The sequence below is a fragment of the Salmo salar genome, chromosome 22, assembly GCF_965601325.2.
Source record: "Salmo salar chromosome 22, fSalSal1, whole genome shotgun sequence".
Taxonomy (NCBI): Eukaryota; Metazoa; Chordata; class Actinopteri; order Salmoniformes; family Salmonidae; genus Salmo; species Salmo salar.
Window position 1 is genome coordinate 42,767,153 of NC_138312.1, and position 25,433 is coordinate 42,792,585.

Consider the following 25,433-nt stretch of genomic DNA (forward strand, 5'->3'; position numbering starts at 1 on the left):
GGGCAGTGTGCAGTGTGATGGCGATTGTGTCGTCTGTGGACCTATTGGGTCGGTAAGCAAATTGGAGTGGGTCTAGGGTGTCAGGTAGGGTGGAGGTGATATGGTCCTTGACTAGTCTCTCAAAGCACTTCATGATGACGGAAGTGAGTGCTCCAGGGCGGTAGTCATTTAGCTCAGTTACCTTAGCTTTCTTGGGAACAGGAACAATGGTGGCCCTCTTGAAGCATGTGGGGACAACAGACTGGGATAAGGATCGATTGAATATGTCTGTAAACACACCAGCCAGCTGGTCTGCGCATGCTCTGAGGACGTGGCCGGGGATGCCGTCTGGGCCTGCAGCCTTGCGAGGGTTAACACGTTTACATGTTTTACTCACGTTGGCTGCAGTGAAGGAGAGCCTTCAGGTTTTGGTAGCGGGCCGTGTTTGTGGCACTGTATTGTCCTCAAAGCGAGCAAAAAAGTTGGTTAGTCTGTCTGGAGCAAGGCATCGTGATCCGCGACGGTGCTGATTTTTCTTTTGTATACCACACCTCTGGCCTTTTCTTAAATAAGAGACTGGGTGCATATGACACTGATATGAACAATGTATCATATTAAATAGTTAAAATCAGTGTCATAAGGCCAGTGATGCAGTGATCTAAGTTCTGCTATGCTACGATAACTGCAGGCAGCCAGTATCTATATAGAGAGATGGTGTTTAACGGAAAAGCTAATCTGCACACACAGACACATGCTCAGTCTCTCTCTCTCTCTCTCTCACACACACACACACACACACACACACACACACACACACACACACACACACACACACACACACACACATCACACGTAAGTGTAGCCAATTGAGTGAGATGAACACTCATGTTCAACCCTCCTCACTCCACTGCGGCCCTAGAGAACTGAAATGGCCCTCTTGTCTCCTAAAGAGTCTTCTCTGTAGCCCCAGCCAGAGTCCGTGAACCTGCGAATTACAATGTAAATGTAATATCAACAAGCTTTTGGTGCCAATATGGCGGACAGTGTGCTGAACACTGTGCTGGTGAAAACAGCATTATGAATCCTGCTGATACAGCCATTTTAAAGAGTGTGGCTGTAACAAATTAGCTAGTTTCTTGCTCCACCCGACCGCCACTTGCTGTGTCTTTCACATGACTCACTGATAGTCATTAGACTTCTGAATGTCAAGCTGCAGCAGATAACATAGTGGATGGAAATAGCTTTGTAGCCAGCGGGTGACAGACACTCTACCAGTTCCCAATAGGGTTGGAAGGGAAGGGCTGCTAGCGGAAAGGGACTGTACTGTAGCAGCCATGCTAGGATATTTATAATGGCTGTGCACTTTAGCGCTGATATTTACCTGACAGCAGCGTCTCTGAAATGAGCTTCTGGTATGTAGAATATTCACTAATATCATCCATTAATAATGGAGATGAGGCACCCTTCATTACCATGATAGATGGGGAAAGAACACCTGCGTCATTTTATTATTCAAATGCATTACTGAGGGAAAATGCAAAGCATAAGAGATGTTATCATGGTTCAAACTAAAGGCAAACAAAGATGTGGGTGACTGTTTGGGGAACATTGAAGAGTTAGCGATTGTAGGTCTGTGAGTGGATGTTTACATGAGGTGGTCTGCCAGTGCTAGTGTGGGAGCATTCCACCATAGTGGGTTATTTATTTCCTTAGGATTCTGTGTTATTGTGGGGGGTGGGGGGAGGGTTGTGTAGACAGTGTAGCTACACGTTTAGTGGTTTGTGTGAGGGCAGGCGGGGTGGGGGAAGGGGTTGGGGGCTCAGCGGTGTGATTGACAGGCAGACGTCTGTGGGGGGTTTCTAATGATCTATAAATAAGTGATCTAATTGGTCTAATGAGGAGTGACTCATCACATAGCTGAGGGTGGATAATTACACAAGATTTCACTCAGACACACGAGAGAGAGACTCACACGCACAGAGGGTTGAGAGGTCGCGCTGGAATGAGCAGAAGCTGTCAGGGATTCACACTGTCGTGCTGAGAGAGGGAGACGAAAATAACCTGCGACACTGTTACTGAGATCAACGGTGGTACAAAATGGAGTAGGGAAAGTGTGGAGGGGAATACACATACAGAATACACTCAGATACACGCATACCTTACACACACTGGTCTGAGATCAGCACTGGTACTATACCAATAAATGTATTTTTCATTTTTAAGTGGACATATAACTACACAATACTAGATGACCAATGTCCTTGTAGTGAACTTATTCATGACTCTCTCCTCCCTCCCCTAAAGGTACCTGATGCTATCCTAAAGTGCCAGAGGGCTGGCATCACCGTGCGCATGGTTACCGGGGACAACATCAACACCGCCCGTGCCATAGCAACCAAGTGTGGCATCCTGTTGCCGGGCGAGGACTTCCTGTGTCTGGAGGGCAAAGAGTTCAACCAGCTGATCCGTAATGACCAGGGAGAGGTGAGACACACCACAGGACTTTTATTTTGAAAGGGGGACTTTTATAATTATATAATAGAGGTGAGACCGGCATGGGGACGTAAATTATATAGTAGTAGAGATATAGCCCCTCTGACACTGTGTACTCCTGTGCTCTAGGTGGAGCAAGAGCGTCTGGATAAGGTGTGGCCCAAGCTGCGTGTGCTGGCTCGTTCCTCTCCCACTGACAAACACACTCTGGTCAAAGGTGGGTTAAAGCTGTCACATATCTCTCCTTTTCTTGTTTTCCCTCCCTTTTCCTTCCAGAAATGTGTAATCTCTTTCTTCTGTGATAGACACACACACACATTGGACCCAGGGGTCTGTAGCACTGCCACCCCCCTCAGCCCAACCCAGTTCTCTTCAAAGACTAGCCAGTTTCATCTCAGTTGGGGGGCAGTGGAGGGGTGGAGAGAGAGAGAAGGATGGGCCAGGGAAAGCATAATGCAGGTGTGGGTCATGAATATGGACACTTGACTAGAAGACTAACCGAAAGAAACACTGAAGTTCTGTGACTGAAAAAGCGTATTAAATGGGAAAAAGGCCTTTTCGAAATATTGGGGGACAGCATTTGTTAGTTATGTTCCTCCCAAAGAATTCGATTCCATGGGTGTCTGTCTCAGTGAATATTTATACTGCTGTCCTGTGTGTTGAGATCTGAGGGGTGTGGTATTGTTTCTCTCCCTCAGGTATCATGGACAGCACCGTCCTCGAGACACGACAGGTGGTGGCTGTGACAGGCGACGGAACTAACGATGGCCCCGCCCTGAAGAAGGCTGATGTTGGATTTGCTATGGTAACTCTCTCCATTCATATCAGTCTGTTTATATGGTTCCCTTGTCACTACGTTCCTTATTTTTTTTACTCCCTCTTAGAGAAAACCTATCAATAATTACAATTACACTACAGCCATGAAAAGCTCATTTTGCCCAAACCTTATCTCTGCAACTCTCCAATTTACTCCAAAGTGCCTCCACTACGATGGCTGTGTAATTAGATAATAAATCAATAGTAATGTTTGGATAAATCTGCTTATCACCAGACAAACCCCTGCATTCACATACACTGTACCCTAAGTAGAAGGACCTCTGGGTTTGGGGATTACAGAATAGGAGTGAGTGAGTGTGTGTGAGTTACACCCGCAGTAACATCTGCTAAATATGTGTATGTGACCAATAAAATGATTTATTTTTTTTGCATCTGATTCTGCTAGTTAATCTGTGTATCTATTTGTGTACTTGGCAGTCTGTGCCAGTATGGCGTTGTGAGGAGCGATGTTCTGGGTTGCCAGTCGCCCCTGTGGTTCAGTTAAATCCCAGCCTAATATCATCAGCTTCACACTCATCCAGACAGCCTACCTTCTCCTCCTTAGAGAGATGAACGGCGCCCATTTGACTGCCGTTCAGTGGGCTACACGTCCTCTTCAAGCCCGTCACACTAACAGAGAGACCCCACAGCTTGGGTGACTGGCTGGGAATAAATTAGCAACACGGAAGAGGCAGGAAGAGCAGTTAATGGTGTTGAAGACATTCAGCAAAACATATGCTAGCGAGAGACAGACAGACGGAGGCAGACAGACGGAGGCAGACAGACGGAGGCAGACAGACGGAGGCAGACAGACGGAGGCAGACAGACGGAGGCAGACAGACGGAGGCAGACAGACGGAGGCAGGCAGACGGAGGCAGGCAGACGGAGGCAGACAGACGGAGGCAGACACACGGAGGCAGGCAGACGGAGTCAGGCGGGACAGACGGACGGAGGCGGGCGGGCGGGCAGAACAGACGGACGGAGGCAGGCGGGCGGACAGACAGACGGAGGCGGGCGGGCGGACAGACAGACGGAGGCGGGCGGGCGGACAGACAGACGGAGGCGGGCGGGCGGGCGGGCAGACAGACGGAGGCGGGCGGGCGGGCGGGCAGACAGACGGAGGCGGGCGGGCGGGCAGACAGACGGAGGCGGGCGGGCGGGCGGACAGACAGACGGAGGCGGGCGGGCGGACAGACAGACGGAGGCAGGCGGACGGACAGACGGAGGCAGGCGGGCGGACAGACAGACAGACGGAGGCGGGCGGGCGGACAGACAGACGGAGGCGGAGACGGGCGGGCGGACAGACAGACAGACGGAGGCAGGCAGACGGACAGACGGACAGACGGAGGCAGGCGGACGGACAGACGGAGGCGGGCGGGCGGACAGACGGAGGCGGGCGGGCGGACAGACAGACGGAGGCGGGCGGGCGGACAGACAGACGGAGGCGGGCGGGCGGACAGACAGACGGAGGCGGGCGGACGGACAGACAGACGGAGGCAGGCGGAGACGGGCGGACGGACAGACGGAGGCAGGCGGGCGGACGGACAGACGGAGGCAGGCGGGCGGACAGACAGACAGACGGAGGCAGGCGGGCGGACAGACGGACAGACGGAGACAGGCAGACGGACAGACAGACAGACGGAGACAGGCAGACGGACGGAGACGGAGACAGGCTGAGACGGACGGACGGAGACAGGCAGACGGACGGACGGAGACGGGCGGACGGACGGAGACAGGCTGAGACGGACGGACGGAGGGAGACAGGCTGAGACGGACGGACGGACGGAGGGAGACAGGCTGAGACGGACGGAAGGACGGAGGGAGACAGGCTGAGACGGACGGACGGAGGGAGACAGGCTGAGACGGACGGACGGAGGGAGACAGGCTGAGACGGACGGACGGACGGAGGGAGACAGGCTGAGACGGACGGAAGGACGGAGGGAGACAGGCTGAGACGGACGGAAGGACGGAGGGAGACAGGCTGAGACGGACGGACGGACGGACGGAGGGAGACAGGCTGAGACGGACGGACGGACGGACGGAGGGAGACAGGCTGAGACGGACGGACGGACGGACGGAGGGAGACAGGCTGAGACGGACGGACGGACGGACGGACGGACGGAGGGAGACAGGCTGAGACGGACGGACGGACGGACGGACGGAGGGAGACAGGCTGAGACGGACGGACGGACGGACGGAGGGAGACAGGCTGAGACGGACGGAGGGAGGGAGACGGACGGAGGGAGACAGGCTGAGACGGACGGAGGGAGGCGAGACGGAGGGAGGGAGACGGAGGGAGGGAGACGGACGGAGGGGGACGGACGGACGGACTGACAGAGGGAGACGGAGGGAGAGGGAGAGAGGGACAGGGAGAAAGAGGGGGAGAGAGGGACAGGGAGAAAGAGAGGGAGACAGAGGGAGAGAGAGGAGACGGAGGGAGAGGGAGAGACAGGGAGAAGGAGGGAGAGGGAGAGACAGGGAGAAAGAGAGAGGGAGGGACAGGGAGAAAGGGAGAGGGGGGAGGGACAGGGAGAAAGAGAGAGGGAGACGGAGGGAGGGGAGAGACAGGGAGAAAGAGAGAGGGAGACGGAGGGAGGGAGAGGGAGAGACAGGGAGAAAGAGAGAGGGAGACGGAGGGAGGGAGAGGGAGAGACAGGGAGAAAGAGCGAGGGAGACGGAGGGAGGGAGAGGGAGAGACAGGGAGAAAGAGAGAGGGAGACGGAGGGAGGGAGAGGGAGAGACAGGGAGAAAGAGAGAGGGAGACGGAGGGAGAGGGAGAGACAGGGAGAAAGAGAGAGGGAGACGGAGGGAGAGGGAGAGAGAGGGTCAGGGAGAAAGAGGGAGACGGAGGGAGAGAGGGACAGGGAGAAAGAGAGAGGGAGACGGAGGGAGACAGAGAGAGCGAAAGAGGAAGAAAATGTTATGCACAGTAATTGAAAATAGAAAGGATAATGATATAGCCCAGGGCGTTATTTGCCCTAAATCTCCTGTCTAAACGAAGGATTGCGGAGAAATAAAATACTTTTTAATAGCTAGCTTTTCTCTCCTACCCTTCTCCAAAGTGAATTGATTCACATGATTGAGAGGAGAAAAGGGCAGATGTCAAAGGGGTGGAATGCAGAGCCAACCTATAATGATATGCTGATAGGTTGCTTGTAGGCACACTAGTTCTTTTCAACAGGACTCAAAACTAGGTTTCTCACCATCATCCACCTGGCTTTTATGCACGGCAGCCATTTTGTCCTGAACCGCTAACCACTCAACAGCTGTCAATGATGTAGCTGGTTCTTGTCCCTAACTGAATGAAACCGAGGTCACATCTGGCTCAAAATGATGGGTGTTACACTTTGATGGTGGATGATGTGTTCCCCATACAGTATAGCAATTGAGATCTAATGAAAAGTGCTACATAAATGCAATTCATTTTAAATAAAGAGAATATACATACATTTTTTTACTTGTATAACGATTTTCAACGAATCTCCATGTGCATAAAAAGTAAAACAACCACCAACAAAAATGTCAATGATGGAGATGGAAAGTGTCAGTTGGGATGAAGTTTAGTTAGTTTGGGCTGAAAACAGCGTAGTTTCAGTGGAGGGCGCATATGTAAAATCATATGAAAATTATGGGAACCATCACAGATATAACCATCGTCATTAACCTCATTGTAATCCCCATAGATTTAACCCCTCCATCTCTGTCTCCTGATAGGGTATCGCCGGTACGGACGTGGCTAAGGAAGCGTCAGATATCATTCTGACTGACGATAACTTCACTAGCATCGTCAAGGCTGTCATGTGGGGCCGCAATGTCTATGACAGCATCTCCAAGTTCCTCCAGTTCCAGCTCACTGTCAACGTGGTGGCCGTCATCGTGGCCTTCACTGGCGCATGCATCACACAGGTAACACACGCACCAAAGTTAACATTGGGATGCTTTCATTTTCTCCCACTCCAATCTTTCTTTCTCTACCGTCCTGTCTCTATTTTATATTTGAATAATTTAGCAGACGCTCTTATCCAGATTGACAGGAGCAATTAGGGTTAAGTACATTGCTTAAGGGTGCATCACGCTTACCCCTCACCCTCCCTTTTCTCTCCAGGACTCTCCTCTGAAAGCGGTGCAGATGTTGTGGGTTAACCTGATCATGGACACCCTGGCTTCCCTAGCCCTAGCCACCGAGCCCCCCACTGAGTCCCTGTTGCTGAGGAAGCCGTACGGCCGCAACAAGCCCCTAATCTCCCGCACCATGATGAAGAACATCCTGGGTCATGCCGTCTATCAGCTCACAATCATCTTCACCCTGCTGTTCGCTGGTGAGACCATCACACACTGGAACAAACAGAGTTAGGCCGAACTGGAACAAACAGAGTTAGATCGAACTGGAACAAACAGAGTTAGATCGAACTGGAACAAACAGAGTTAGGCCGAACTGGAACAAACAGAGTTAGGCCGAACTGGAACAAACAGAGTTAGGCCGAACTGGAACAAACAGAGTTAGGCCGAACTGGAACAAACAGAGTTAGATCGAACTGGAACAAACAGAGTTAGGCCGAACTGGAACAAACAGAGTTAGGCCGAACTGGAACAAACAGAGTTAGATTGAACTGGAACAAACAGAGTTAGGCCGAACTGGAACAAACAGAGTTAGGCCGAACTGGAACAAACAGAGTTAGATCGAACTGGAACAAACAGAGTTAGGCCGAACTGGAACAAACAGAGTTAGGCCGAACTGGAACAAACAGAGTTAGGCCGAACTGGAACAAACAGAGTTAGATCGAACTGGAACAAACAGAGTTAGGCCGAACTGGAACAAACAGAGTTAGATCGAACTGGAACAAACAGAGTTAGGCCGAACTGGAACAAACAGAGTTAGGCCGAACTGGAACAAACAGAGTTAGATCGAACTGGAACAAACAGAGTTAGGCCGAACTGGAACAAACAGAGTTAGGCCGAACTGGAACAAACAGAGTTAGGCCGAACTGGAACAAACAGAGTTAGGCCGAACTGGAACAAACAGAGTTAGGCCGAACTGGAACAAACAGAGTTAGGCCGAACTGGAACAAACAGAGTTAGGCCGAACTGGAACAAACAGAGTTAGGCCGAACTGGAACACACGGGGTTTAGACCGCACTGGAACACACGGGGTTTAGACCGCACTGGAACACACGGGGTTTAGACCGCACTGGAACACACAGGGTTAAGACCGCACTGGAACACACGGGGTTAACCTCTATGGGCTAGGTGGGACGCTAGCGTGCCACCCGTGGTGCACTCCATCAACAGCAGGTGCATTTCAAGAGCGGCAAATTTGAATCCAAATAAATGTCAAAATTCAAATTTTTCAAACATACAACTATTTTACACCCTTTGAAAGATAAACATCTCCTTAATCTAACCACGTTTTACGATTTCAAAAAGGTTTTACGGCGAAAGCATAAATTTAGAGTATGTTAGGACAGTACATTTACAAGAGTTGTGTGTAATGTTTTGTCAATTCAAAGACAGGGTCACCAAAACCATAAAACCAGCTAAAATGATGCACTAACCTTTTACAATCTCCATCAGATGACACTCCTAGGACATTATGTTAGACAATGCATGCATTTTTACTTCTATCAAGTCCATATTTATATCCAAAAACAGCGTTTTACTATGGCATTGATGTTGAGGAAATCGTTTCCCTCCAATAACCGGCAGTCAAGTCAGCGTCACAAATTAAATAATTAAAATTAGAAAACATTGGTAAAATATTATATTGTCATTTAAAGAATTATAGATTTACATCTCTTGAACGCAATCAACTTGCCAGATTTAAAAATAACCTTACTGGGAAATCACACTTTGCAATAATCTGAGCACTGCGCCCAGAAAAATACGCGTTGCGATACAGACTAGACGTCATGTTGGGGAGATCTAAAATCAAAAATACTATGTAAATAATCCATTACCTTTGATTCTCTTCATCAGATGTCACTTCCAGGTATCACAGGTCCATAACGAATGTAGTTTTGTTCAAAAAAGCTCATCATTTATGTCCAAAAATCTCCGTCTTGTTAGCACATGATCTAAGCCAGCCGGACTTCTCGTCATGAACGAGGGGAAAAAATATATTTACGTTCGTTCAAACATGTCAAACGTTGTATAGCATAAATCATTAGGGCCTTTTTTAACCAGAACATGAATAATATTCAAGGTGGACGAATGCATACTCTTTTATAACGTATTGGAACGAGGGTACCCAACATGAACTCGCGCGCCAGGTGTCTAATGGGCCATCATCGTTCCATGGCTCTTGTTCGGTCAGATCTCCCTCCAGAAGACTCAAAACACTTTGTAAAGGCTGGTGACATCTAGTGGAAGCAATAGGAAGTGCCAAAATATTCCTCAGCCCCTGTGTTTTTCAATGGGATAGGTTTAAAGGTAATACAACACATCAGGTATCCACTTCCTGTCAGAAAATGTCTCAGGGTTTTGCCTGCCAAATGAGTTCTGTTATACTCACAGACACCATTCAAACAGTTTTAGAAAATTTAGGGTGTTTTCTATCCATATGTAATAAGTATATGCATATTCTAGTTACTGGGTAGGAGTGGTAACCAGATTAAATCGGGTATGTTTTTTTTATCCAGCCGTGTCAATACTGCCCCCTAGCCCTAACAGGTTAAGACCGCATTGGAACACACGGGGTTAAGACCGCACTGGAACACACGGGGTTAGACCGCACTGGAACACACGGGGTTAAGACCGCACTGGAACACACGGGGTTAAGACCGCACTGGAACACACGGGGTTAAGACCGCACTGGAACACACGGGGTTAAGACCGCACTGGAACACACGGGGTTAAGACCGCACTGGAACACACGGGGTTAAGACCGCACTGGAACACACGGGGTTAAGACCGCACTGGAACACACGGGGTTAGGAAAATACAGTGCTTTTGGAAGGTATTCAGACCCCTTGACTTTTTCCACGTTTTGTTATATCCTCTAAAATGTATTAAATAAATAATAATCCTTAGCAGTCTACACACAATACCCCATAATGAATAAGCGAGAACAGGTTTTATTTTAGCAAATAAAATAAAATCGAAAAATGTTTTACTGAAGTATTCAGACCCTTTGCTATGAGACTCAAAATTGAGCTCAGGTGCATCCTGTTTCCATTGATCATTGTTATGTTCTAAATGAACAGAGTCAAAACTCACGGACGACTAGTAAAGCTCAGACCAAGTTTATTCACCCAATGGGTCACACAGCTGCATAAGACAAAGACATGTTCCCACCAGCGCAAGTATATATACCCTACTTTAGGTGGAGTCTCCTCCTTTCCTCTAAACATTACATCTTTTTTGCTATACAAGAAGTGAATTGATGTGGGTAATAAACTGTTCCTTCTCCCTTAATGTGACCTGACCTGACCTCTGCCCCCATTCCTCACTAATCCACAGCTATACACCCTTATCAGTGACTGCAACCCTGTGATTGCCTTTCTCTTACTCAGTAACATTTCAAGCCCCTGGCTCATATCCAACCTTATTTGACCCCACCATATACGTTCCTCTTACAGATAACCATAACCATAGGCACATACCTGTCTATATAAGGTCCCACAGTTGACAGTGCATTTCAGAGCAAAAACCAAGCATTGAGGTCGAACAAATTGTCCATAGAGCTCCAAGACAGGATTATGTCGAGGCACAGATCTGGGGAAGGGTACCATAACATTTCTGCAGCACTGAAGGTCCAAGAACACAGTGGCCTCCATCATTCTTAAATGGAAGAAGTTTCGACCCCACCAAGACTGTTCCTAGAGCGGGCTGCCCGGGAAAACTGAGCAATCGGGGGAGAAGAACCCGATGGTCACTCTGACAGGAGTAGCTTCAGTCTGGCCACTCTACCATAAAGGCCTGATTGGTGGAGTGCTGCAGAGATGGTTGTCCTTCTGGAAGGTTCTCCCATCTCCACAGAGGAACTCTGGAGCTTTGTCAGAGTGACCAATGGGTTCTTGGTCATCCCCCTGACCAAGGCCCTTCTCCCCTGATTGCTAAGTTTGACCGGGCGGCCAGCTCTAGGAAGAGTCTTGGTGGTTCCAAACTTCTTCCATTTAAGAATGTCTCCTGGTCTCACAAACGACACTGTAGCTCTGCCACTTTCCAGATGCAGATGCGGAAGGCTGACATTGGCGGACGTAATGATTGAGACACAGCCTATATAAAAAAAAAAACATCTCTAACTTAAACTGACGGATTTTGATGGGGATTTTTTTTTAATGCTAAATTAAAGAGATGTTTGCTTAAACAAAAGGTGAATTAAGATCACATATAACTGTTATCCTGTTTGCTCTCCCAGGAGAGAACTTCTTTAACATCGACAGTGGGCGCAACGCGCCCCTCCACTCGCCGCCATCGGAGCACTACACCATCGTGTTCAACGTGTTTGTCATGATGCAGCTGTTCAACGAGATCAATGCCAGGAAGATCCACGGAGAGAGGAACGTTTTTGAGGCCATCTACCGTAACCCCATCTTCTGTAGTGTGGTCCTGGGAACCTTCGTCCTGCAGGTACAAACACACATACTGTACCTACTGTAGACACACACAGACAGACATAAACTCACAAACATAAACACATATATCACACACAGTCTTGTACAGCTACCCCTGTGGGGACACACAATTCAGTCCTATTTTCCCTAACCCCTTACCCTAAACTTAACCCTAACCTGTACTCTTACCCTAACCTTAACCCTAACCTTAACCCAAAAACATAACCTTAAACCTAAACTTAACCCGAAACCTAAACTTAACCCTAACTCCTAACCCTTAACATAATTCTAACCTTAACAATAATTCTAACCTCAACCCTAAACCCCCTAGAGATATAATTTGATCTCATGTGGACTAACAAAATGCCACAAGAATAGTTAAACACGTCCACACACACACACACACACACACACACACACACACACACACACACACACACACACACACACACACACACAGACTGTAAACCCAGGCCTGGAATTTCATGATTTTATGGGCAAGGCCATTTAGCCTTCAATTAAATACTAGCTATTCTGTTAATAAAAAACACAAGTGTATGTTAATGTACGTACATATTTAGCCTACATGTCGAAGTGTAGGTGATAGCATTAACACTACCGTTCAAAAGTTTGGGGTCACTTAGAAATGTCCTTGTTTTCCATGAAAACATACATGAAATGAGTTGCAAAATGAATAGGAAATATAGTCAAGACGTTGACAAGGTTATAAATAATGATTTTTAATTGAAATAATAATTGTGTCCTTCAAACTTTGCTTTCGTCAAATAATCCTCCATTAAATAATCCTCCAGTAATCGAACCCCCGCAATGGAGGATCCTCCATTTGCAGACCTTTGGCATTCTAGTTGTCAATTGGTTGAGGTAATCTGAAGAAAGTTTGCCCCATGCTTCCTGAAGCACCTCCCACAAGTTGGATTGGCTTGATGGGCACTTCTTACGTACCATACGGTCAAGCTGCTCCCACAACAGCTCAATAGGGTTGAGATCCGGTGACTGTGCCTGCCACTCCATTATAGACAGAATACCAGCTGGCTGCTTCTTCCCTAAATCACTATTTAGTGATTTCATAGTTTGGAGGTGTGCTTTGGGTCATTGTCTTGTTGTAGGAGGAAATTGGCTCCAATTAAGCGCCGTCCACAGGGTATAGCAATGTGTTGCAAAATAGAGTGATAGCCTTCCTTCTTCAAGATCCCTTTTACCCTGTACAAATCTCCCACTTTACCACTGCCAAAGCACCCCCAGACCATCACATTGCCTCCACCATGCTTGACAGATGGCATCAAGCACTTAGTGTTGCCAACTTTCTCACTACCAAATAAGGGACAAAAGGTGGCGTGCCAGTCCACGGTGCCACGGCGGTGTGGGTATGATGTTGTGTGAATGAATGAATATACAGTGTATATTCTTATTCAATTGGAAAGGCAAAAACAAATTATATTCAATTTAGTCTATAGCTTTACTAAAACTGTATCATTTTGTAAACTTATATGAATAAACCTCAATAACTTATCAAAGAAATCACAATTTGGACCTTTACAGCAAAAAACCATTTTTTTAAATAAAATTCCAAATGAGGAAGAGGGGCATGAGTCACTCACCAAGTCTGCTTTTTGCTGCTCTTGACTGATTCAAGCAGTCCTTTTGCATAGCCAGAGAAGTCCTTACATGACAAGTCACAGTTCACAGATATTTGAAGTTCATTTTTGATCAGCTCTGTGCTGCATCTGTTTCTTGAGTCTGACCATTTTAATGGTCGTCAGAGAGAAAATCCGCTCTACAAAGGCATTTGAGCCTGGCACACTGAGGACAAATGAGACAATCCTGAACATTTTGATCAAGTTGGCTTTCCTTAGGTTTTGGAAAACTGCCACCAACTTCTCACTGGTGGATTTTGTGGTATCCTGTCTGGCTTTCTGTATTTCCTCCCAGCTAGCACAAAACTCTTCATAGAGTTGGTCCATACTGACTGTCTCTGTCATTTTGAGGGCAACCACCACCTGCTCCAGGTCAGTGAAGGAGAGCTCCTCATAGAAGCTGATCGGTTTCAGTTTCACCATTACATTTTCTGGTGAGAAATCAAACCACTTGTCAATGTATGTAATGACAGTGTCATAGAGCTTCACAAAGTCCTGTTGCTGCTTGGACCTTTGTGCTGACAATTGTTTGTCCATCCGCTGCTTGGTCTGGTATCCAAAAAAGCTCTCCTGTTTTTGCTGAAGCATCTTCATTTTGAACTTTTGGACTTCCTCCAAAGTTGGCATTGGCATTATCTGCTGCATAGGCTGTGATGTGTCTAATGTCCAGTTCATGCTTTTCCAGACAGTTCATCAGAGCTTGATGTATGCCATTTGCAGTTTCATCACTGTCTTCATAAAAGTCAAGTAACTTGCACTGCACTCCAGCAGACACAGAGAAATATCTCACGCACACTGGAAACATTTTTCTATTTCCCTTGTTTGAGGCATCACTGAGAAATACACATGCTCACCTTCGGTCGGGGACAGATCATCCAAAATATCTTGCACAGTCTTTGGTCCTAAAACATTCATTGTAATCATCTCAGATTTTGTTCTTCCCAAGTGCATCTTCTTCACAACATTTGAGTCATGAAACAAAGCACCGTTGAGCTTAACAAGACAGTCGGTGCTATTGTAGCTGAGTCCGTGTTTAACCGTATGGTACACATACAAGGCTTCACTTGCCGCAATTTTTGTCATTTTCCGCAGTAGACGTCACTAAGAATTCACCGATGTGTGCACAACTGAGCAAGAGGACAAGTACGTGAGAGTGTCTAGTTTGAGAAACAGACGCCTCACTAGTCCTCAACTGGCAGCTTCATTAAATAGTACCCGCAAAACACCAGTCTCAACGTCAACAGTGAAGAGGCGACTCCAGGATGCTGGCCTTCTAGACAGAGTTGCAAAGAAAAAGCCATATCTCAGACTGGCTAATAAAAAGAAAAGATTAAGATGGGCAAAAGAACACAGACATTGGACAGAGGAAGATTGGAAAAAAGTGTTATGGACAGACTAATCGAAGTTTGAGGTGTTCAGATCACAAAGAAGAACATTTGTGAGACCGGATCTCAACCCTATTGAGCTGTTGTGGGAACAGCTTGACCGTATGGTACGCAAGAAGTGCCCATCAACCCAATCCAACTTGTGGGAGGTGCTTCAGGAAGCATGGGGTGAAATCTCTTCAGATTACCTCAACAAATTGACAACTAGAATGCCAAAGGTCTGCAAGGCTGTAATTGCTGCAAATGGAGGAATCTTTGACGAAAGCAAAGTTTGAAGGACACAATTATTATTTCAATTCAAATCATTATTTATAACATTGTCAACCTCTTGACTATATTTCCTATTCATTTTACAACTCATTTCATGTATGTTTTCATGGAAAACAAGGACATTTCTAAGTGACCCCGAACTTTTGAACGGTAGTGTATATATAACTCCCAGTCATTTATTGGGTAAAACACCATCATTTCTGCATCACTGTACCTGCTTCAGGCTTCTTCAGGGTCAATAAATGACAGGGAGTGTTTATATATATATATATATTATATATGAGTGTGTTTATTTTTATAGAGTGTATTTATTTTTAAAGCATCTTTAGATCTGGCCTCTTTCTACATTTCTGAAGGATATTTGAATCTCTGTCATATGAAACCACTTTTGAGAAGGGTGTTTTCATTTTAATTGCATTTTGGAATATTCACGCTTATAGCCTACTGCTGTGTGCGCATTGCTGCGTTTATAATGTGAAGAAATTGCCTAATAGTTGATCAACATTTTAAGCTAAACGTTCTGATCTGTTGCATCAGCCTCATTGCTTTTAAAAGTTTTTGTTGATGTACAGTGGTTGTATTAATTTGGGATCTATCATGTCCCACAACTGACCCAGAGTCTGTTTGGAATATTTCTTGCACAGAATAAGAAGCTGACCAATAGAATAGGTCAACTTTTGTACTATGGGGGATAGTAGATTGACATAGGTAGTGCTTCTGCTGTTCGTTAATCATCTTGTTGGCTGACGAAAAGAACATGTGGACAGTTCTTCTAACATCTTCAATATTCGATAAGAAGGATGTGCGCCATTGCATCCCTAATGTGTCCATCTTCACTTGAAGCCTACTTCAGAGCTGCGATGCCTTTGAGAAGTACCCAGTCAGATGACAGGCATTGGCTAATAAGAATTGAGATATCTGAGGGCGCCATGTGAGTGAGAGGTGCTTCGGAATAGGCTACAGCAATTGGAAGCCATAATTATTATGTTTAGCCCAAGGGCACAGTGGCCATTTTTTAGAGGGCATTACGGCCTGGGAAAGTCGAGACCTGCCGGAAACCCATCTTCGTTAGTGTGGTGTTTGGCAGCTTGATTCTACAGGTACTCATTCTGTGGCTCTGTCTCAGATTGTCATTGTCCAGGTTGGAGGGAAGCCCTTCTCCTGCACCGCTCTGACCATCGACCAGTGGCTCTGGTGTGTGTTCATCGGAGTGGGAGAGCTGCTTTGGGGACAGGTAAGACACACAAACACTCTCACACACACACAGATGTAAAATCTCTTCAGCTGCTTGCTTATGTGTGCGTGCGTAGCTGTAGTGTGCATTTGAATGTATGTGTGTGCGTGCGTGTGTGGCTGTGGTGTGTGCGTGCATGCGTGTGTGGCTATGGTGTGTGTGTGCGTGTGTGATGCAGCTGGTACAGTAGGTGCCAGGGAACTGTTGCTACGCTGAGATGGGTTCTGGAATACAAAGCAGCCGTGTTCCATGGTTACCGTCACAACAGTCACCGTGGTAATGAGCGCTGGCGCACATAAAAGCAGCACTGCCCACATTTACCCGCACCCCAGAGGACGAGAACCCAGCACGATACTCCCTCTACGACTACACACACAAACACACACACGTTCAAAGACACATGCACACACACTTCTCTCTCTGCACACACACACACACGTTGAAAAACACACACGCTGTTCCCTTCGCATCTACACACACACACACACAAACACAAAATCCTACACTTGCCTGCACACACACACACTCACAGGCATACATACAGAGAAAGATATGTCATATGGTGTATTGACAGGTACCATACCCTTAAAGATGAGCTTCCCCACACTGCCAGTTGTCTGAGTTCAGGTAGGAGGTAGAGAGAGAGAGAGAGACAGGTCATGAGCAGATGAGCTCCCACTTTTTTCAGCATGTTTAAAAAAAATAGATTTAGAGTTAGACAAACTTGGATTTTTTTGGCAGGGACATATTCTGGATGCTAAAGAACATAACCTTAAATTAAAACTCCAAACCTACAACCTGATTTTGGACGGAATTACCTGGAATGCTTCCTACACCCAAGGATTATTATTCCCAAGATATACAGCAAATGCTTTGTCAAACAAACAGAAACCTGAAAACACCATCCAACCTGGAACTGAGTGAGTAATGCTTATTCTGAAGCTTTTTTTACTTTCAAAAGCCAGAAGAAAAATACATTACAATGGTATATTTTACTTTATAAGGCCTGAATGCTAAGGCTTCCAGGCTTGCTAGGAAATAGAGATACAGCTTCAATTAGCACTGGCGTGTGAAACGAAAGGTGTTAAAGCCCTTGAGCCCAGCAATGGCAGGAGAGCCCCAACCAAGGCCTTAGAAGCACCCTCCTGCTGTTTAGAGGTAATTAAAATACAGTACCCTCTGTATGTAAAGAATAATAAGACACGAAAAGAGTAAAAAATGAAGCTCCTTATGGAAAATCAAGAGACTTTTTGCTGACTTTTTATAAAAATGAGAACATAAGCAACCTTATCTTCCACACAGACCATCCCCTGGCATGGCACAGTGCTATATTAACATACTGTTAAGAGGGGGGTGTTACCGATGGGTGGAAACTCAGGATACTAGATAACGAGGACTCTGAGTCAGCTAATATAAATCTCTGTAAGTCTGGAACAGTATTGGTACAGGGCAACCGCAAACCGTTTCAGCTGGACTTTCACCTAATCAACGAAATAGCTCAGCAGGAGAAGCTCTCCCTTGAGAAAGATACCCCCACCCCTAGCATGTCAGACCAGACCTTTTCATTATATAACCCCACAGACGACAACCCCCAGACCTCTTCATTACATAACCCCACAGACGAGCAACCCCAAGTTGAAAGTCAACCTCCCAGCACAGAATACTACTCCCTCATTGAAATGAGGGATACATTCACCCAGCTGGAGGTAAGGCAGGTGGAGCTAGAACAGCAGGTGATTACACCCCAGTCAGCACAGACCCAGACAACAGTCCAGCACAAAAACACCCCCATAACTAGACCTGGAGAGTTGGAGGTGGAGAGAGACATATCTGCTCTCTGGACTGTAGTGAGACAACATCTACAGGAGAAGGAGCAGAAGAAGAACAGAGCACTAGAGAACAGAGCATTAGAGGAGAGGATCAGACTGCTGGTGAGGGGGATGTCATGTGACAGAGAACAACCCACTAGAGAGGTGGCCACCCCCACAGAAAAGCCCCCCACACCCACTAAGGACATACACAAGACACAGATTGTACTCAAATGGAAAATGTATACATGAAAAAAAACTTTTTCTCAAACACAGTGTCTAAATTCTGGTGTTCAAACACCCAGCGCGCCCTAGACCTTCTGTCTGAGGACCAACTAGGGTCACCCGGCCACATAATAATACACACAGGCACAAACAACCTGAGAACACAGCACTCAAGGGAGTGATAGAAAAAGCTTCTTCTACTTTCCCCAACGCACAAGTGGTTATCTCCACCTTGCTACCACGAAAAGACTTCCACCCTGCTACCATACAGCGGGTAAACGCAAGTATTTCCCGTGACTGTGCCTCAAAACCAAATGTTTACCTGGCCCACCACTCCACCCTGGACTTGAACAACCTTTATGACCAGGTCCACCTATACAAGGCAGCAGTGCCCGGACTCTAAAGGACATCGCTCTCAAACGCAGCCCCAACACTTCACACAGGCGCAACAGATCAATAGACACCCCACCCGGACCAGCAAGACATTCTCCCAGACCTGCGGGACCCCCCCTGGACCTACACATAGAGGACCCACGCCGAGAGGACCTACATCCAGACCACAACACCACCAGCCACATCCACACCCCAACCCCAATCAATCAACACCCCAACCAAGTCAACCATGCCCACACCCCATTTAGGCCCCCTCAGATCAGGCCTATGCCCCTCCTGCCCACCCCATGCCCCCCACTCTCGCTCACACTTACTTGCCAAACCACATGGCCAAACCACATGACCAACAACATTGGACACTTTATGGAACACAAAGCCTTCACTATCTCTTCTAGGAATATCCAAGGCCTGAGGTCATCTGCCTTTGGCCTAAAGAGCAGGAACCTGGACTTCACCAAAGAAAAATACAGACATTGTCATCCTACATACATGGTATAGAGGAGACGGACCCACTGGTTGCCCTCTAGGGTACAGAGAGCTGGTAGTCCCATCCACCAAACTACCTGGTGTGAAACAGGGAAGGGACTCAGGGTGTATGCTAATTTGGTATAGAGCAGACCTACCTCGCTCTATTAAAGTAATCAAAACAGGAACATTTTACATTTTGCTAGAAATTCAAAAGGAAATTATCTTAAGAGAGAAAAATGTCCTCCTGTGTGCTACCTACAGTTGTGGCCAAAAGTTTTGAGAATGACACAAATATACATTTTCACAAAGTCTGCTGCCTCAGTTTGTATGATGGCAATTTGCATATACTCCAGAATGTTATGAAGAGTGAGCAGATGAATTGCAATTAATTGTGAAGTCCCTATTTGCCATGCAAATGAATTGAATTCCCAAAAAACATTTCCACTGCATTTCAGCCCTGCCACAAAAGGACCAGCTGACATGTCAGTGATTGTCTCGTTAACACAAGTGTGAGTGTTGATGAGGACAAGGCTGGAGATCACTCTGTCATGCTGATTGAGTTCGAATAACAGACTGGATGCTTCAAAAGGAGTGTGGTGCTTGGAATCATTGTTCTTTCTCTGTCATCCATGGTTACCTGCAAGGAAACACGTGCCGTCGTCATTGATTTGCACAAAAAGGGCTTCACAGGCAAGGATATTGCTGCCAGTAAGATTGTACCTAAATCAACCATTTATCGGATCATCAAGAACTTCAAGGAGAGCGGTTCAATTGTTGTGAAGACGGCTTCAGGGCGCCCAAGAAAGTTCAGCAAGTGCCAGGACTGTCTCCTAAAGTTGATTCAGCTGCGGGATTGGGCCACCACCAGTACAGAGCTTGCTCAGGAATGGCAGCAGGCAGGTGTGAGTGCATCTGCACGCACAGTGAGGCGAAGACTTTTGGAGGATGGCCTGGTGTCAAGAAGGGCAGCAAAGAAGCCACTTCTCTCCAGGAAAAACATCAGGGACAGACTGATATTCTGCAAAAGGTACAGGGATTGGACTGCTGAGGACTGGGGTAAAGTCATTTTCTCTAATGAATCCGCTTTCCGATTGTTTGGGGCATCCGGAAAAAAGCTTGTCTGGAGAAGAGAAGGTGAGCGCTACCATCAGTCCTGTGTCATGCCAACAGTAAAGCATCCTGAGACCATTCATGTGTGGGGTTGCTTCTCAGCCAAGGGAGTGGACTCACTCACAATTTTGCCTAAGAACACAGCCATGAATAAAGAATGGTACCAATACATCCTCCGAGAGCAACTTCTCCCAACTGTCCAGAAACAGTTTGGTGACAAACAATGCCTTTTCCAGCATGATGGAGCACCTTGCCATAAGGCAAAAGTGATAACTAAGTGGCTCGGGGAACAAAACATTGATATTTTTGGTCCATGGCCAGGAAACTCCCCAGACCTTAATCCCATTGAGAACTTGTGGTCAATCCTCAAGAGGCGGGTGGAGAAACAAAAACCCACAAATTCTGACATACTCCAAGCATCGATTATGCAAGAATGGGCTGCCATCAGTCAGGATGTGGCCCAGAAGTTAATTGACAGCATGCCAGGGCAGATTGCAGAGGTCTTGAAAAAGAAGGGTCAACACTGCAAATATTGACTCTTTGCATCAACTTCATGTAATTGTCTATAAAAGCCTTCGACAGTTATGAAATGCTTGTAATTATACTTCAGTATTCCATAGTAACATCTGACAAAAATATCTAAAGACACTGAGGCAGCAGACTTTGTGAAAATTTATATTTGTGTCATTCTCAAAACATTTGGCCACGACTGTATATTCCCATACTTTAATGAAGACAGCTTCTCCATCCTGTAGGGGGAAATCAATCATTTCCAGCCCCGGGGACATGTACTAGTCTGTGACAACCTAAATGCCAAAACCGTACAAGAACCTGACACCTTCAGCACACAGGGGGACAAACACCTGCCTGGAGATGACAGCATTCCCTCCCCCATGTGCCCCCCTAGGCACAACTATGACAACATAACCAACAAAAACAGGTCACAACTCCTGCAGCTCTGTTGCACGCTGGGTATGTACATAGTCAATGGTAGGCTTCGAGGGGACTCCTATGGTAGCAACACCTATAGCTCATCTCTTGGCAGTAGTGCTGTAGACTACTTTATCACTGACCTCATCCCAGAGTCTCTCAGAGCGTTCACAGTCAGCCCACTGACACCCCTATCAGATCAGAGCAAAATCACAGTCTACTTGAACAGAACAATACTCAATCATGAGGCATCAAAGCCAAAAGAACTGAGTAATATTAAGAAATGCTATAAATGTAAGGAATGTAGTGTGGAAACCTACCAAAAAACAATTAGGCAACAACAAATTCAATCCCTTTTAGACAACTTCCTGGACTAAATGTTCCACTGTAATAGTGAAGGTGTAAACTTGGCAGTAGAAAATCTAAACAGTATATTTGACCTCTCCGCTTCCCTATCAAATCTACAAATTTCAAACAGAAAACCGAAGAAAATTAACAACAATGACAAACGGTTTGATGAAGAAAGCAAAACCCTAAAAAAGAAATTGAGAAACCTGTCCAACCAAAAACAGAAAACCTGCGTCTACGCCTTCACTATGGTGAATCACTAAAACAATACAGAAATACAATATGGAAAAAGTAGGAACAGCACATCAGAAATCAGCTCAATGTAATTGAAGAATCCATAGACTCTAACCACTTCTGGGAAAATTGGAAAACACTAAACAAACAACAACAAGAAGAGTTATCTGTCCAAAATGGAGATGTATGGGTAAACCACTTCTCCAATCTTTTTGGCTTTATAACAACAAACAAACAGCAAAAACATATACATGATCAAATATAAATCTTAGAATCAACTATTAAAGACTACCAGAATCCACTGGATTCTCCAATTACCTTGAATGAACTATAGGACAAAATAAAAACCCTCCAACCCAAAAAGGCCTGTGTTGTTGATGGTATCCTCAATTAAATTATAAAATATACAACTTCCAATTGGCTATACTTAAATTCTTTAACATCATCCTTAGCTCTGGCATCTTCCCCAATATTTGGGACCAAGGACTGATCACCCCAATCCACAAAAGTGGAGACAAATTTTACCCCAATAACTACTGTGGGATATGCGTCAACAGATACCTTGGAAAAAGCCTCTGCATTATCATTAACAGCAGACGTGCACATTTCCTCAGTGAAAACAATATACTGAATAAATGTCAAATTGGCTTTTTACCAAATTATCGTATGACAGACCACGTATTCACCCTGCACACCCTAATTGACAAACAAACAAACCAAACAAAGGCAAGTCTTCTCATGCTTTGTTGATTTCAAAAAAGCCTTCAACTCAATTTGGCATGAGTGTCTGCTATACAAGTTGATGGAATAGTGTTGGGGGAAAAACATACGACATTATGAAATCCATGTACGCAAACAACAAGTCTGCAGTTAAAATTGGCAAAAAACATTTCTTTCCACAGGGCTGTGGGGTGAGACAGGGATGCAGCTTGAGCCCCACCCTCTTCAACATATGTATCAACAAATTTGCGAGGGCACTAGAACAGTCTGCAGCACCTGGGTTCACCCTACTAGAATCTTAAGTCAAATGTCTACTGTTTGCTGATGATCTGGTACTTCTGTCACCAACCAAGGAGGGCCTACAGCAGCACCTAGATCTTCTGCACAGATTCTGCCAGACCTGGGCCCTGGCAGTAAATCTAAGTAAGACCAAAATAATGGTGTTCCAAAAAAGGTCCAGTTGCCAGGACCACAAATACAAATTCCATCTAGACACCGTTGCCCTAGAGCACACAAAAAACTATACATACCTTTGCCTAAACATCATCGCCACAGGTAACTTCCACAAAGCTGTGAACGATCTGAGAGACAAGGCAAGAAGGGCCTTCTATATGTCGTGTCTTTGGCATCATTAAAATGAAAGACATGTTTATCAAATAACTCTCTGTAATTATTATTACGCGGTTAAACTGATTAATCGCGTAACTGTAACTTAACTAGGAGGTCGGGGCACCAAGGAAAATATTCAGATTACAAAGTTATAATTTTCCTAATATAACTTTCAGATATTATAATATCTGATCGATTAGCCTCCTTTAATGATGTGTTAGTTTACCTCACGTTAGTCTCATTCCAAACGTCGTAAATTGTTGGTTATCTGCACGAACCCAGTCTTCGCTATGAGTCATCCATACATCAATTGTCTTAAAATCATTTATTTACTAAACTAAATAATTAAACAGAAATGCAAAACAAACAGATATGGTTACAAGGAAATTATAGGAGAATGTGTCCTAGTGGGCTAAACCGGCATGGCGGCTTGTTATACAAAGAAAGGGGGTTGGGCTTGAATGAAAGAGCGGGAAGACTGAGGAACAGAGGAAGCAGCTATGCCATTTTAAATACAGTATCGTATGCATTCTAAATTACCGCCCATTTGGAAAAGGAAAATGCAATAAATATTTACTCTGAGCTGCGCTTCGGTAGGTTGGTCGTAGATGCTGGCGATGTTGGCCAACAGAGATCTTCCTGTCCTCGGAAGAATGTCACTGGTGGTAAAATGAATACGTTTTAGTATCTTCGTCGTGTGTTAGACTGGATACGCCATCCGTCCTTTCCTAGCCCACGTTTACAGCGGCCACTGCTAACTCAACGGCTACGAAGTATCACTTCTGTAGTGAATAGGTTCAAAGTTCATACCATTCACAACCAAAGCTCACGCTGAGGTTGGCTTAGTTCTGTACTTGACATGTGAGTCCTTTAAACGCAGAGGCTGCAGACCTCACGTACCCGGAACAGGCTGAGGAACAGTTTGCACTGGCTTATATAGTGGCGAGGGGAGAAGGGTGTGTTTCATCGTTTATAACCCGTCTCTTCACAGGGGTGGGCCACTGATTGGTCAGGGCTCTTTCCTTATGAAAACCCAATTCTCTCATTTAGAAGCTAAAGTTACATTTAATCTCCTGACAAACAGTTTCAATATCCAACATTTAAATTGCATAACAATTCCATGTGAATTTGATAACTAGAATGTGTAGACTTTCCCAGGTACAGTTTATGTCGTCCTGTCATCATCAGTCATAATGTCTCAGATGACAACCGAACTGACATCCATACTCATTAAGTACCTGGTATATTTCCAACTGGTTCTATTACCTAAATATGGTTCCTTTCCCCCAACTTGTTTGATGTTCCCAGACTCTCTATATTTAACAAAGGCTATTCAAAAGTCCTTCAGTAGGGTCAGAGAGAGAGGGGAAGGGAGAAAGGTATTTATGGGGGGTCATAAACCTTACCCACAGGCCAACGTCATGACATATGCCAACAAAAGGAACATAAAATTCAACATACCAATTAGGATCTGTCTAAAAATACTTGAATCAGTTATAGAACCCATTGCCCTTTATGGTTGTGAGGTCTGGGGTCCACTCGCCAACCAAGAATTCACAAAATGGGACAAACACCAAATTGAGACTGTATTCAGAATTATCCTCTGTGTACAACGTAAAACACCAAATAATGCATGCAGAGCAGAATTAGGCCAATACCTGCTAATTATCAAAATCCAAAAAACACCCATTAAATTCTACTATCACCTAAAAGGAAGCGATTCCCAAACTTTCCATAACAAAGCCATAACCTACAGAGAGATGAACCTGGAGAAGTGTCCCTTAAGCAAGCTCGTCCTGGAGCTCTGCTCACAAACACAAGCAGACCGCACAGTGCCCCAGGACAGCAACACAATTAGACCCAACCAAATCATGAGAAAACAAAAATATAATTACTTGACAGATTGGACAGAATTCACAAAAAAATTAAGCAAACTAGAATGCTATTTGGCCCTAAACAGAGAGTACACTGTGACAGAATACCTGACCACCGTGACTGACCCAAACTTAAGGAAAGCTTTGACTATGTACAGACTCAGTGAGCATAGCCTTGCTATTGAGAAAGGCCACTGTAGGCAGATCTGGCTCTCAAGAGAAGACGGGCTATGTGCACACTGCCCACAAAATGAGGTGGAAACTGAGCTGCACTTCCTAACCTCCTGCCAAATGTATGACCATATTAGAGACACATATTTCCCTCAGATT

The 25,433-nt window shown here is 45.7% G+C and overlaps 1 protein-coding gene across 6 annotated transcripts in view; it reads left to right on the forward strand.

The window, feature by feature from the left end:
* LOC106583499 (plasma membrane calcium-transporting ATPase 1) overlaps positions 1–25,433 on the forward strand; it is a 157,752-nt gene that overhangs the window by 110,102 nt on the left and 22,217 nt on the right. For all 6 annotated transcript variants that reach the window (XM_082967624.1, XM_014167745.3, XM_045705778.2 and 3 more), the window contains 7 exons: positions 2,284–2,463; positions 2,602–2,689; positions 3,171–3,277; positions 7,003–7,194; positions 7,394–7,607; positions 11,645–11,856; positions 16,277–16,384. In XM_082967624.1, coding sequence (XP_082823750.1) covers positions 2,284–2,463; positions 2,602–2,689; positions 3,171–3,277; positions 7,003–7,194; positions 7,394–7,607; positions 11,645–11,856; positions 16,277–16,384 — 1,101 coding nt within the window. The remainder of the gene's footprint in view (positions 1–2,283; positions 2,464–2,601; positions 2,690–3,170; positions 3,278–7,002; positions 7,195–7,393; positions 7,608–11,644; positions 11,857–16,276; positions 16,385–25,433) is intronic.